At 39.7% G+C, this 15,206-nt stretch overlaps 1 protein-coding gene across 1 annotated transcript; it reads left to right on the forward strand.

Annotated features, from left to right (window-relative positions):
* Positions 1-6,785: 6,785 nt before the first annotated feature.
* LOC306980152 (transketolase-like) lies at positions 6,786-15,147 on the forward strand. The gene is made up of 14 exons (XM_079579408.1): positions 6,786-7,005; positions 7,845-7,962; positions 8,145-8,258; positions 8,348-8,445; positions 9,030-9,221; positions 9,492-9,610; positions 9,739-9,935; positions 10,331-10,495; positions 11,254-11,410; positions 11,693-11,823; positions 11,907-11,990; positions 12,075-12,168; positions 12,280-12,402; positions 14,105-15,147. The coding sequence occupies exons 1-14, from the start codon at positions 6,899-6,901 to the stop codon at positions 14,290-14,292; spliced, it is 1,887 nt and encodes a 628-aa protein (XP_079435534.1). The 5' UTR covers positions 6,786-6,898; the 3' UTR covers positions 14,293-15,147.
* Positions 15,148-15,206: the final 59 nt, after the last annotated feature.

The following is a 15,206-nucleotide window of genomic DNA, read 5'->3' on the forward strand; positions in this document are numbered from 1 at the left end:
TAAAAAAAAAAAAAAAATCTCGAGGAACGTGATTGCTCTTTACACACATGCAAATATGTGACAACACACCTTTCGCTTATTACAGCCTATTTTTTGGTCACTGAATCAGAGCATAAACATATAAAAGAACCCCCCAGCTTTACTCTGCTGATGGGAAAAAATAGAAGAGTCTTAGTGGATCCTAAGCTCGAAGTGTTTCTCGGTCACTTGCGCTGCACATTGTTGTATCCCACCCTCATGAAATAATAATGGACAATTGAGAGCTGTAACCCCCTGAAGACCCAATTCAAAAAACAGTAATGCAAACTACTACAATGAATCATGTGATTTCGGTTATTTATAAAATGTAGCTATAATTTATGCTCCTTATCCACAACCCCTGGCCTTGGCAATTGCTTAAAATACATAAAAGTCAATATATAAATGAAAAGATGAATCTGAATAAGTCAAAACATCTTGAAACGGCGACTTTAAATTCATGTTTTAATGTGGAAAGCAGTGAAACTCGTTCAGATCCTGTTGTTATTTAGTGTGGGATTTGATAAGCAGTATAGCATTAATTCATTTCCTACCTTTGCAAGCGCTTCCAATCCCTCTTATTCTTCTCCTAGAGAGCCATGGAGAGCACACGTTGGGTTCTTCTCCTGTAGTGACTGGACAGAAGAGTCTTTCAGAGGGTGACGACGCACCAACAAGGCTTTCTGTATCAGCTTACCGTCTGCCCAAGGATAATGCTGTCTTCTAGAGTTGTCCTGAATTATTCACCTTGCACCAGGTACTGTGTGTATTTGGTAACACTATCGTAGCTGCGCATCCATGTTTGATCACCTGTAAGGTATTTTTAGGCCTATGGATTATCATATTATTTGGTTATTATAGCTATAGGCATCATGGAACATAAAAGAACACATTGCAGTAAGTTAAAGAAATTGGGTCCAGTTTTATCCATCATCAAATGATAGATGATATTAATCTATTCTTGAAAAAGTTACTGAATTTGACTTCGTCTTTTACCAATATATAAGCCAAATTTATACAAGCACAAACCTGTAGTCACCATGAGAAATGCCATTCAATTGAAAACAGAGTAACAAAGCTGCTGGATCCATGAAGGTCTAAGTCATTGAGATCTTTACACTGAAGCCTCATTAGATCACTTTATGTTGTTAACAAATGACAAAAATATATTACTTTTTTCAGTAACTAAGGAATATAACATATTACTTAAACAAAATACGGGAATATATTAGTCATTACAATGTTACAAGTGCATTTAAAGGGTTGGGGAAGTTGATGCACAAACGAAAAATTACCAAACTCTCCCAAAATATAATGCAACACCAGATCATGTTGCGTACTGGTGTGTAAGATCGGCAATTGGGTGTAATGTCGTCTAAACAAAACTTGGGAGAATGGGGATAGCGAAGGAAAAAATATATTTGACTGCACTTTTGCTAGATGGCATTATTACTATTTTCACTTTTTATTTTACCAAAAGTAACTGAAAAGTAACTCAAAGTAGTGCAACACAACTTCATTTTTTAAACAGTAATATGTAATACAAACATATTACATTTTTAAAACTGTAACAAATAATACAAAATATATAACAATTTTAAAGTAACTTTCCCAACACTGGTAATAATTGATATGCCAATCAATCAATCAATCAATCAATCAATCAATCAATCAATCAATCAATCAATCAATCAATCAATCAATCAATCAATCAATCAATCAATCAATCAATCAATCAATCAATCAATCAATCAATCAATCAATCAATCAATCAAATTTTATTTGTATAGCGCCCAACAACGACCAGAAGGTGCCCAGAGCATCACAGTAGACAACAATAAATACAAAAACACATAAACACAGCAGTCGAGTCGGTGGCTATGTATCGAAAGCTTTTCTGAAAAGATGTGACTTCAACTGTGATTTAAAAACACTCAACTCAGTGATGTTTCGAGGCTGTACCGGAAGTGCGTTCCACAGCAAAGGCAGATCAGTGTGTGCAGTGCAAGAACATTGTACTTGGGCGATAGATAATAGCTGAATTCAGACCAAAGGCAGCAACAGTTTCCCCTGTTTCTTGGAAAAAAAGAGAAGAGTCGTCTTTTATTTGGGGCTTTATAGTTGTAGAATTATTTCATTATTGCACATTTAGAAACTATTTAAACTCTACTGTTTAATACCTTTGAACAAACAGTGTTTTGGTGTGTTTGTGTGTCGCCGTTGATGTGTGTATTTGAAGTGAAGTGATAATGTAGTACTTGAGTAACTAGCGGTATTGTGTACGCATGTATGTACTTGAAGTATAGCAGTAGTGATGGAGCCTGAACGCCCTGCAGCGCAGCTGTTCTCCCTGTGCATCGTCAACTTCACTGTGAGCCTCTCCTCCCCTCACCCCCTCTGCTTTTCCATTTATTCACCTCCTTGTTCTCCATCCTCTTCATTTCATTCTGTGACGTTATCTGTGTTTTTTGCATTGGTTGAAAGCGGATTTTCGCCCCTCCCTTAATAACCTACACAGCTAGCTGCCCTGTTAATGGAATAGTTATGTCTCTTATTGCAGAGGTTGGAGGTAGGGCCTGTTGGTGACAGACGTCTCTCAGAGAAGGGCAAACTGTGTGTCATCAGAGTGAGCACAGAGCAGTTTAAGGAAATGGAGTGATAAGAGCAGAGGGGAAGAGGCAGCAGCCCGAAGCAGACTCTGGCATTAAAGCACTCTTCGCCATTAGAATAAGTGTGTTATGCAGATGAAGATGATATTATAGTTCAGTTCATTTGACTTTGTTTTGCACGTATGTGGGGCAAGTGTTTTAGTGATGTTAAGTCACACACATGTCTGGGGTTATATTAAGGCTTTTCACAAGTGGCTGTGTTTTGCTTCTCTTTTTCTGCCAGAGATATTAAAAATAGCAACATTCATGCTCTCCAAATGTACTTCTCCCTCCAGGAAGTGCATGGTTCAGGGTGCCTGACATTGGCTGTGCACCATCACGTGGCCTTGTGTTTGTTAGTTTCTATTGGTTGGCACCTGTGGGTCTGTGTGAAGAAGAGCCTTTCTGACAGGAGCCGGAGCCCAGAGGAGCTGCTGCAGAGCGGGAGAAGGACAGAGTGTTAGAGCAGGACAGAGGGCTCTCGGAGAGGCTCCATGGGTCTGTCGTGTTGCTGATTTCCTATCTGTTCCAGGGCCATCTTCTCATTCAGGTGAAAGTCCTGGGACATCATTAACACAGGAAAATGAGATCACCTTTAATATCCACATAGAGTGGGAGCTCAATAGATTATGTTCACAGCATAACTTCAGATGGAGGGCAGGGGCCTTTGTGGCAATGGGAGATTCACTGCTTTTGAAAGAAATAACCCAAGAAATTAACAAAATGAATCTCTTCAAAAAATGTTTGACTTCAGATAAATAACAAGGTTCACACAACAATCTATTCCGCTCTGTTTTTGAATCCCTTAAATATTTGTTATTTATTGGAGGTACTGTTATCTTGTTGAAAAAATACATATCCTGTGGTCGCATGAGTGAGATTGAATATAATAAATATAGTCTTATTTCGTATGTGCTGACAGAGAAGAAGACATTTAACTTCATGTCAGTTTTGTGTTAGCGGGAGATAAACACTTTAGAATATAGACAACTTGTAGGAGCACTCGCTGGATCTAACCTTGTGTCAGCGATCAGGTGTTCTCCAGGATCCCGAGTGGCAAGGAATAATATAACAGCAAAACTCTTAATATTTTGAATACAGCATAAAATCTATTGACATTATGAAGTTAAATGAAAGTAAAGACATGAATTAAGTCATATAATTGTTTTGAAAGTAGTTGTTCAACCCAGATGCATCATTTTTTCACAAACTTGAAGGGACTTTTTGTCTTGCTGGATGACAGTAGAATGTTTATATTTATTGAGAGACAGTGCCATCTGCTGGTCAACTATTTACAGTTCAGGCCTGGACACCTTGTTATGCATAGCCTCTGGATGATAATAGTAATAATGATATATATTAAAAATAAATAAATAAATAAATACATAAATAATAATAATAATAATAATAATAAAATACATCATATGGGACAGCAGTGGTGCAGATAGTAGAACAGGTTGTCTTGTGACCAGAGTGTGAGCGGTTCAAATCCCGCAGGATTCATTTATGCGCTTGGTAATGGTTTGAAGCCTAAAACATTGGCTTCAGAGTATTATATTCATTATATAACGTGAAATGCTCCAAATCCAAACTATTTTACTAACCTTAACTTTAAGTGTCAAACTGATGTGATGGTAAAATAGCAAGAAGCCCTGTGAGGCAACTCCTGTTGATTGATTATTATTATAATTATTTTGCTGAATATGTTGATAATATTGGGTGTAAACATTAACCTGTTACACCAATTTATAGGCTCAGTGGAATAATACAGTTTGCGGTAACACTTTGCTTTCTACTACCCCTGTTACATTGTACCTACCAAATTCAGTACAATGTAATGTGCTCTGTAACAATGTGTAATAACTTGTGTGTGTATGTACTACATACAAAATGGTATAATATGTATTAGTAGTCGAGGTACATAATGCAATAAGACCCTACCTCGAACCCTAACATTAAGCCCAAACATAAAAAAAACATAAATGTCCTGAATAAATCAGCCCTATGCCGCTCATTTAGCGCCCCGGCTGTCTTTCTCTTCAGAAATCTGAGAATCCAAAACTCAAGGTTCTACATGAGCCAGAGTAGATTTGGACTGAAATATCTCCCTGCCCCTCCCTTCACTCAGACCCACCTGAAGAACCAGGTGGAGAATGATTGCGCCTCCATATTTGGACCTGGAGTCAAACTGCTATCCAAGCACAGATTTAGAAACTCAAAGGTCTGGGGTTCAAACTGAGTCAGCTATGTCTTATTTTCTTTAGTTATTGTAGGAGTAAAGCAAAATACAAATAGTGCAAACTGTGCTTCAACATCGATTAAAAAGGTGTAGGTGAAGAGAAGGGAGCTCATGATTTAAACAGTAAATAATCAGAGTTGTAGATGCAGTAATATTCTGTCATATGTGCAACCCCTTAACCACTCACCTTTGGAAACACATATTTCTCTCCACAAACAAATGATAGATTTTTTCATGGATTACCTTTCTTATTTCATTCCTTTTTCCTTTCAATCTTTTGATAATATCTTTAATCTTTGTGACATTAGTTTGGCCTCTTTGCTGTATTTCCCTGTTTGTGGAAGGATCAGAAAGAATTCAGTGTATATGAATATCAGATCATCTCTATCAGATTACGCTGTTTACATGCCACGTCAAAAATCAGATTATGATCTGATTTCTGGTCTCCATGTAAACATAGCCAGAGACACGCTTAGAAGCATCATACACAGGATTATAGACGAGGCATTTAAAAAAAAAAGTGGCCTAAAATATCAGCGGTGCATATCAGCATCAGCCAATCAAAATCCCCAATACTCGGCATCGGTCTTAAAAACCCATGTTGGTCGACCTCTATTTGATATGTGATTGAAATCTTTACTCTAATAATAAATGTTTACTATAGGCTATTTAATTTATAAATTAAATAGGCTATTTAATTTATAAATATAATCAAATTAAATAACATAAAATATCGGCCTATATATCGGCTTTCGGCCATGACAACCCCCTTCATATTGGATCCCAAAAATCCATATCTATCAGGCCCTACACATTATTCCGTTATGTATGAATTACAAGTTATTACAGATTGTTACAAAGCAGATTACATTGTTCTATAATCAGTTAAGTACAATGTATCAAGGTAGTGAAAAATAAAGTGTAGCCCAGTTTCCTTTTCATTTTTATGATGGAGCATGTTGAAACCTCTTTATCGTCTTACAATTTCACAATGACAAAAAATAATCAAATAATGTTATTCTTATTTATTTTTTTGTTCAATTAATCACTTTAGAAATGGAATATGAATTTCAAATAGTGCAGAGACGATCCTCTAGATGGCAGAACAGCCTCTTAAACTAAGAATTTATCTAGACGCTTTGGAAGACTATAAAAAATGCAGATAAGGACAATTAAACATCACTTGAGACTAATGTTATTTAATATATATATATTTTTTAACATATATTGCAAAACTATTGTATGAATAAAAATAAATGTGAGCATATCTTTCAGCGTGGGGGGGTTCAGGGGTTGTAAAGAAAGAACATGTTGTCCCCAGTGCTGACATGTCACGCTCACTGAACATCACATCCAGCGAACGCTAAGCGGGACTAACCTTTCACAAAGCATGAAAAACATCTTTAGATATTGAGGTCAAAAGTCTGCGTTCTTCACTTATAGATATTGATTGATTAATGCCACTTTCCTTCCAGAGAGCAAATCACCATGGTTACTATGTTTACACACAAAAAAAAATAATCCTGACAGTGACAAACATCGTATAAGAAAGAAGTATTGGAAAAAAGTGTTAAGTACATCATGATGAAAGTTTGTGTTTTGCTAAAAAAAAAGGGAACACATGTTAAATTAATGAATAGCTTGAAATGAGTCTTGTCTAAAATGTGGTGTGTGCTTTTAGACAGCTGCCCAGAGACACCCCCGCCCCCCTCTAAAGGCCATACACACAGGTTCAACACTCCACACCTCCACCATCCCACTCCGCGGCAGCCAATGGCGTGAGCAGCGTCCATTTTGAAAGGCTACACCCAACCAGCGTCAGGCAAACCTCTGCCGCCCCGCCCCACCTCTCTGCCCGTCTGTGGATAAGTCACGCTCTTCCCCCCACCCCTCTCTCTCTCTCTTTGACCATCTCCGCATCACCAAGTCATCGGAAACATTCAAATTGTTGTTTTACTTTTTTTCATACAGTGGGACTTGATCTAGCGGTATCATGGAGGACTACCACAAACCGGACCAGCAGACCGTCCAGGTGCTCAGGAACATCGCCAACCGCCTCCGCATCAACTGCATCAAGGCGACCACCGCAGCGGGCAATGGGTGAGTCTCCTACCCCGCAACGAAGGACACGAGTGCAGACCCCAGTGTTTGAAATACACTTCTGGAGATTTTGCATTGTTTACTTTCCAATTGGCAAAATGTAACTAATGTACTTTGAATATTGTTTTACTATTATGAACTGATTTTGAAGGCATTGGTCTATTCCATTCGGGTGGAGCATGTAATATAGAGATTCAACCATATTTACCATTGTTCATTTTACATTCTGAAATTATTTGGAAGATTATTGCTCATGCTCTTATTTCTCTTTTTTTCCCCAGTACAATTTGTTGAAAATGATTGCATAGTTGAAAAAGACGAGCTTTATAACAATTTGTTATTTTATCATCTTTTCAGTATCTCCTCTGTGATAGACTTGGATATGAGCAATACCAATCGCTATTTTATGTCACAAAAGATCTTTGTACATAGGAAAGAAGCAAGTCTTTTGTTACATAAACAGCCCTAACATAGACTAGTATTTTCCTTTGTCCTAAACTAGCCAGGATTTTTGAGTAAGTCACACTTTTAGATGTTTCTATGAATAATTAATTAATAAGACACATGGTGGTGCATGTGGTGAACCCAACTGAGCATTCGACAGCTGACACATAAAAACCCACCATCTACACTCATGAGATTCTTTTGTTGTGGGCCAATCTGAGGGCTCCGACTACACTTCGGAAAATGACATACGCAGTAAAAAGTAAAAGACAGACATGATTGTGATTCTGTGTGTAATATTATGATACTGTACTTCATTTGGGAAATATTAAAGAACATACAGTAAATCCTTGTGCGTTTTTAAAAGTGACCCGTTCTCCTCTCCTTTGCCGCAGACACCCCACGTCATGCTGCAGCGTGGCAGAGATCATGTCTGTGCTTTTCTTCCACACCATGAGGTACCGCCCTGAAGACCCGCGGCACTACAACAACGACCGCTTCCTCCTGTCCAAGGTGAGCGCGGAGATATATGGACCAACAATGACGTTACACTTAAATTGGTTTATTTATTCAATGTAACACAAACTGCATTAATGTATACTTGTCAATGTATAATTTATGTGCACAATAAGCAAAATGGCCAGCAGTTATATCAATAATTCATTGTCCCAAAATCTTGGTCTTTGTTCTTGAAGGGCCATGCGGCTCCGGCCCTGTACTCCATGTGGGTGGAGACTGGCTTCCTCAAGGAGAATGAGATGTTCAGCTTGTGCCACGCTGACTCTTCTCATGAGAGCCACACTATGCATGTAAGAAGTCACCCAAATGTATATATATATTTTTTTTTTTACAATTACAAGTAAGCTATGAAGTGTTGTTTTGTCATTTATTTATTTAGAAACAGCACTTTGTGGAGGTAGCCCATGGCTTCCTAGGTCAAGGCCTCGGTATGGCCTGTGGAATGGCCTACACTGGAAAGTACTTTGACAAATCCAGGTAAATCCTCCTTAACACATACATTGAGTAAGCCACAGTAAACCAAGTGAAAATGTGCATGTATATCGTTTTCGCTGTGTCTGGCTGAGTGGGCGTGTGCAGCTCCTGCTCGCAATTCTTCTGCTCTAATAACCACAAGCGCATGCGGCTGCCTCATCTCAGTCACTTTCACCGATATACGCGTTTTAATCTCAAAATTAGGGATTAGGATGCGGACATTCATTGCTCATAGTTTTTAGTCAGATGTTTAGACTTTTTTCTGTTAATAATGTATTGAATGATATACTGTATATTCGTGCACACATATTTGTAATATTGAGATAGATATTCGATACACAGTAAGTAAGGATCAGAATGGGTGTGGCACGTCTCATGTCAGTCGCATGAGCAGAATGGTGCAGCCACACCTCCCGACTGTGAAGCTCTCATGTCACGGCGAGTTTGCGTCTGATGAAGGGGAAAAAGCTAATTCAAGTGGAAACATGTCAAAGAGCATTTGTAACGATGGGCTCTGTTTAGTCTTTGTGCATCTACCCCGCACACATGTACTGGACATTAACTGTGCCCCTGCTGTGCACCTGCAGTTACCGCGTGTTTTGCCTGATGGGAGACGGGGAGATGTCCGAAGGCTCTGTGTGGGAGGCCATGTCTTTTGCTTCCTACTATCAGCTCGACAACCTGGTGGCCATTTTGGACATCAACCGCCTGGGCCAGAGCGACACCTCTCCTCTGCAGCACCACGTCGAAAAATACCACAAACGATTTGAAGCTTTTGGGTAAATTAAAAGGAATATAATATGAACATAATAAACAGCAAAAAAAGATTTAGAATTAGGATGGAATTAAAAGAAAATCTCAAAGCAAGCTTGATATGCTATGATAGCGGCGAGGAAAACTTGAAATAAATCATAGGTAGTTCTAACATGTATTGCAAAAATGTTGTGCAGATCAGTACGCTGCATTTTTTTACTTTCTGTATCGAGTTTCCCTCTGTTACGTAACTAGAATAGACACCTTTAATATTTCATGTTTCTGCTTGCGTCTAGATGGCACGCTATCATAGTTGATGGACACAGCGTGGAAGAGCTGTGCAAAGCCCTGAGTCAGCCCCGCCATCAGCCCACTGCCATTATCGCTAAAACGATCAAGGGCAAAGGCATCCCAGGTGATTTACGCTGTCTAAAAACATTACGTTACTAAGCTGATTACACCCACCTCTTTAAATAACACAAAGCATCTGTATATTAAATGCTTTGCACTAAACACAATCGTTTTTAATATTTGCATCTTTAGCTGCTGAGGATAAGCAGGGGTGGCATGCCAAGCCCCTGGCTAAAGACATGGCTGATATGGTGGTGAAGGACTTGCAGAGTCGCATCACGAACAGCAGCAAGCACCTGTACCCATCCGCCCCCACTGAGGACTCGCCCCCTGTCAGCCTGAGGAACATCCGCATGCCCAGTGCGCCCAGCTACAAGGCCGGAGAAAAGGTCAATATACAGATGTTGTTTTTTTATATTATCCTACTGGTACATTAATATGGCATTAACACATTTGAAATAGCGCCAAATTCAGGGGTGTAGCCAGGGGTAGCACAGGCCACCCCTGGAATCCCCTATATTCAAGGGTCTGTTACAAGTTACAAGTTTAATAATAGTTTAGAACCAAACTAAAACAAATATGTGCAAAAGGCTGTACATAAGCATAAAAATATGTATGTAAGAAACTCTGAAATTTAGCTTCTCAATTCACATTATTTTTTTGTCTGTAAGGAAATAAAAAGTAATGGCATTGTTCAATCACACAGGCACATTTGCTGTTGTAGTTGAATCATCCCCTGCCACACATTTGAAATTATGTAATTAAAAAATGCCTTGTCCTACAGATTTCCACCCGCAAGGCGTATGGGATGGCTCTGGCCAAGCTGGGTCGCTACTATGAACGCGTGGTGGCGCTGGATGGAGACACCAACAACCTCACCTACTCAGAGATCTTCAAGAACGAGCATCCAAATCGCTTCGTGGAGTGCTACATCGCCCAACAAAACATGGTACAAAAATTATAACAACTGCAGACATTGTCCAAGATAACATGTTGTTGTCGGAATCAGAGGGGCACCCACTGTAAATGCTAATGAAATACTGTATTGACCCACTCTTCATCCTGTTCACTGTACTGTCCTAAACCAATGCATTATGCCAATCCCTGTTCAAAACAAACAGGGAGAAAGAGCCGAAATTGATTATTTAAAAATGTACAAGATTGACAACCCTTCATTATGTATGCTGTTGTTCATTATGCTGATCTTGCGCCCCTGGATGTGTTTTGGACGGAGGAAGGGGGAAGGGTTGACTTTAATTTCGGGAGCTGTCAACTCTGGCTGTAGCAGTGCCCTGCAATGTAGGTCAGACACTGTACAGATGATGAGCAGGCGTGACAAGTGAATTCAGATGTGAAATATTAATGCAGTGTGTCAAACCATCTGCCAAAATTACTATACAAGTCAAATGTATAATCACAACATTGCACAACTTCAGAGGTGTTTTATGAATCCTAAAGTATAGAGCATGACAATTGTTTATACGGGAATAATAAGACAGCGACAAGCAGTGAACTGGGAATGGCTCCATCAGACAGAGCATTTGAAACCAATGCTGGAACAATATGTGTTTTACATTGTGCTGTGAAAGGTTGACGAGTGGGGTCGGCGTTCCAGCTCGTGGTAGTTTTATGTAGTATTTCGATAAGCGGTAGTGAAGGTGCGCTTCATCGCAATGTTAATCCAGTAACAAATTCCGTTCTCTCCAGGTTAGTGTTGCGGTGGGTTGTGCTGCTCGTGACAGGAACCTGGTCTTTGCCAGTACTCTCGCCTCCTTCTTCACTCGGACCCACGATCAGCTGCGAATGGCCGCCATGTCTGAGAGCAACGTTAAACTGTGCGGCTCCCATTGCGGCCTCTCCAGTGGTCTGTATTCTGGATTTTGCACTGAACCCATTCACAAGTATTGACCTCACTGCCCCTGTATCCCAAGAAATGTGACTTTCCTTTTGTGTAACCCTATGTTTTCCTTACGGCACACTCCTCAGCTGCCCCGCCCACTGTCCTCCCCTCTCTCACCCTCCTTCACTGTTAGAGATGTGCACAAGGACTAGAGCCAGGTATATGCATGCTGTCATGAAAGCACTTCCCGTGTGTCTAGGGGAATTGTTTTTGTCTGTCTGTAACTTTAACAATCACATTTCTCAGGTGAGGAAGGGCCATCTCTCATGGCCCTTGAGGATTTGGCCATGTTCAGGGCTCTTCCCTCCTCTACTGTTTTCTACCCAAGTGATGGTGTGTCCACAGAGAAGGCCACGGACCTCGCTGCAACAACAAAGGTATGAAACCAAGCTTTGCTATAGAGAAAGCCAAAAATGAATCCAAAATATGACTAATTATGATGTGTTTTGATCCTATAAAGGGTTTGTGCTACATCAGAACCAGCCGCCATGACTGTTCCATCATCTACAATAGCAATGAGGACTTCCATGTTGGACAGGCAAAGGTATTCACAAATGCACGCTGCATGAATAAAGTACACGATTCTCATAGGTTCACTTACTGTTGTCAAATATTGTTTTTGTTTCAGGTGGTTTACCAGAGCAAAGACGATCAGGTGACTGTTGTAGCAGCTGGGATGATGATCCATGAGGCTTTAGCTGCAGCTGAACACCTGAAGAAAGGTACAATGAGGAATTCTGACTAATAATTTAATTTGTGTTTACTTGTATAGTTAAATTCACCGACAAACAAACTGATGTCAAATTTACAAAACTGCTCGACTTTTATTCCAGAGAGGATCTCCATTAGGATTATTGACCCATTTACTATCAAACCACTGGATTACAAAACCATCATCGATCACGGCCGTGCAACAAGAGGACGGGTACTGACTGTGGAGGACCACTACTATGAAGGCAAGTGTACATTCAAGAGGCACTGTCATGAATATTTGTATTTTGTATATATTTATTTAAAGGGCCAATCCATGTTCATGAAGTATGGAGACTTACATGTATACAAATACTACATTTTGCTGAGTATAAAGGATCATAATAAGCTGGTAGATACAATGCTATGCCAGTGGATTCGATTGCTAAAGGCCTTTTCTTTTCATTGTGTGATACTGGTCCAATTCGGCCAAATTAGGGTGAGCAGATTGGAAAGTTAATTAAAAGCTAGATGTACATTGCTGATTGACAAGAATAAAATCTGTGGCTATTGCCGGCTCTGATTTTATTATATGGGTAGTGAAATTGTCATTGACCTTTAGTGTAGTGTGTCTCATGAGCCCAGTGGTCCACTCACAGTAAAACAATGCTGTCGCATTATTTATTGGATGAAGGGGGGAGGGGACTCATTGTGGGGAAGGTATCTTGGTGTATTTTGGAAAGCCACATAGTGCTGTCAGATTTCCTTAACTACAAATGTGCCCATAGGGCAGTGGGTGACCTACATATATAGAGCACAGACGGCCATGCCCTGTGCCCACAAAGAGCAGAGGGAGACTATGAACTCCACTCACACAAATCAACAAATCTGGACTCAGTCTGACCATCTCACTTATTCCCAGGGCTCTCAAAATGGCGGATTGCAACCTAAATATACTGGGACATGCAAATATGCATATTTAAACCAAGTCAAAAAAATACAGGCTACAGTTTCAATGTTAATTTAATACACTTTATGAACATGTGACACTATGTTACAGTGCAGTGTAAAATTTTCATTTTCTCTAAAAAGCTTTTATTTACAAAGAGCACATTTGAGTGAATTCTAGCTCTTCTTTCCCCATTTATAGGTTATTAGAAAATGTACAATGCACCTATGAGTAAAGGAAGTGACATCACACATGAGCAACGTCACATCCAAAGCAAAATAAATAAATAAATAATAGATAAATACAGATACAGATATAGATACATTGTAAACAACTTCATTGTTTGATCCAGGGTCAACAGTTACCTTCAAATTGTAGGTTTCCCTCTGTAATAGTAATTTCAGAAGGCCCCCCTCCTCTGTAAGTGTCCTCTGTATCAGTCCACCATTAGACCGTGGGTTGCTTCCCTGACTGTGTGTTCAAACACCCCCTGTGTCTTTCTTCTCTTTGTGCGGCCTGTATAAAAACACGCACATGTGCAGGACATGCGGTGTTAGTTAATTAATGCATTTATGTTATACAATCTTCCACTTTTTACCTGAGATGTTCTTATTTTTTTTTATGTTTGTGCAATGGAAACTAGAGCCACATTTAAATATGCCTTTTGATAGTGTGGTGACAAATGTGCCGCGGGCAAAATCCTTTGTGTGGGAACTGTATCTAGTGACAAAGTAGGCTGGCTGTTGTCTTTCAGGACTCCTTTTCCTTTTTTGAAGAATAGTATATATTTAATGTTACTATAAAAATCAATAATATTCCGAATCAATGAAACAGACGGCAAAACACATGAACAGTAATGTGTCACAATAAACTCTTGGATAGAGCCTTCATTTCAAAGCTTGACCACATCTTTAAACGTCGCTCTCCTGCTATATCCTCGTCTGTTTTTGAGTACTTTGTGTGCAGTTACATTTTCTCCTAATTGCCTTAATCACGTCAAGTGAACTGTTGTTTTGCAGGTGGCCTCGGTGAAGCCCTGAGCTCTGTGATGGTGAATGAGCAGGGCTATAACCTGCACTGTCTGGCTGTGTCCCATGTTCCTCGCAGCGGCAAACCTCACGAGTTGCTCAAAATCTACGGCATCGACCGCGACGCCATAGTCCAGGCTGTCCGCAAGATGATGAGCGGCTCCACCAACGCCAAGTAACTCGAGAGGAGCACGGGCTGTGGTTTATCGTTGACAAACACACAGATTTATCTTATTCTTTCTTCACTGTGAATGTCCCCAGGTCTGTACTCATGTTATTGTACTTTGTGATGTAGATTTAAATCCAATGCGTCTCTCACATTCCTCACAAAACTGCAATAGGAAATATGCATACTCAAAAAACAATCCATGAATCCATTTTTTACTATAGCAAACCTGGCCAATAGTTGCTGATTGATGCTAAATTCAAGACTTTCTGATGGTATTGTGTGTTTCTACAGGCTTTTTACTGTGGGGGGGCTTTTTGTATTGTATTTGTGATGGTTGATGGGTAAACTGCACCAATGAGGCGTAACATTGTGGTATCTAGACAACTTGATCGGAGCTGAAAATCTCTCACTCTTGGTGTTCCTAGAATGCAATGACAAAGTGGCCCAGTCCGAGGAATGCATAATTGTGAATGGGTCATTGTGTTAGGTCTGATTGGTGCAGAATTACAGTGTGTAGGTTTGGTAGATGTTTGTAGAAGGTTGTGAAGCTTAAATTATTTGGAACTGGTTGGCCGTCGCCTATGTGACCATAAAAAAATACCCCTCTTCCCAGTTTTGGTTCATGAAGATTAAATGACATGTAGCTCGGATTATTAACATCTGATCCTTACTATCGGAGCAGTCATTTCGAAGATTTCTTTGTAAGACCGTCAATTGCATTCGGCATTTGCTGTGCCCAACACTTTTCTTTGTTACATGAACTTTTGTATGTACCTTGTTCTAATGTAATAAACCATCATGCAATTAGGCTGGGAGTCATTGGTTATAAGAACATCAAGAGTCTTCAAGAAAAAGTGCATTTTATTTACAAACATACCTCAAGTATTGGATTGACATAAATTATAATATCTATGAAAATAAGTT

Source organism: Gobius niger, assembly GCF_951799975.1.
Source record: "Gobius niger genome assembly, chromosome: 20".
Taxonomy (NCBI): Eukaryota; Metazoa; Chordata; class Actinopteri; order Gobiiformes; family Gobiidae; genus Gobius; species Gobius niger.

Bases quoted from the DNA above. Each gene is read 5' to 3' on its own strand.
- LOC306980152 (XM_079579408.1), top strand. From the start codon at position 6,899: ATGGAGGACTACCACAAACCGGACCAGCAGACCGTCCAGGTGCTCAGG. The intron at 9,936-10,330 runs GTCAATATACAG...CTTGTCCTACAG, and splicing joins GCTACAAGGCCGGAGAAAAG to ATTTCCACCCGCAAGGCGTA. The intron at 12,169-12,279 runs GTACAATGAGGA...CTTTTATTCCAG, and splicing joins AGCTGAACACCTGAAGAAAG to AGAGGATCTCCATTAGGATT.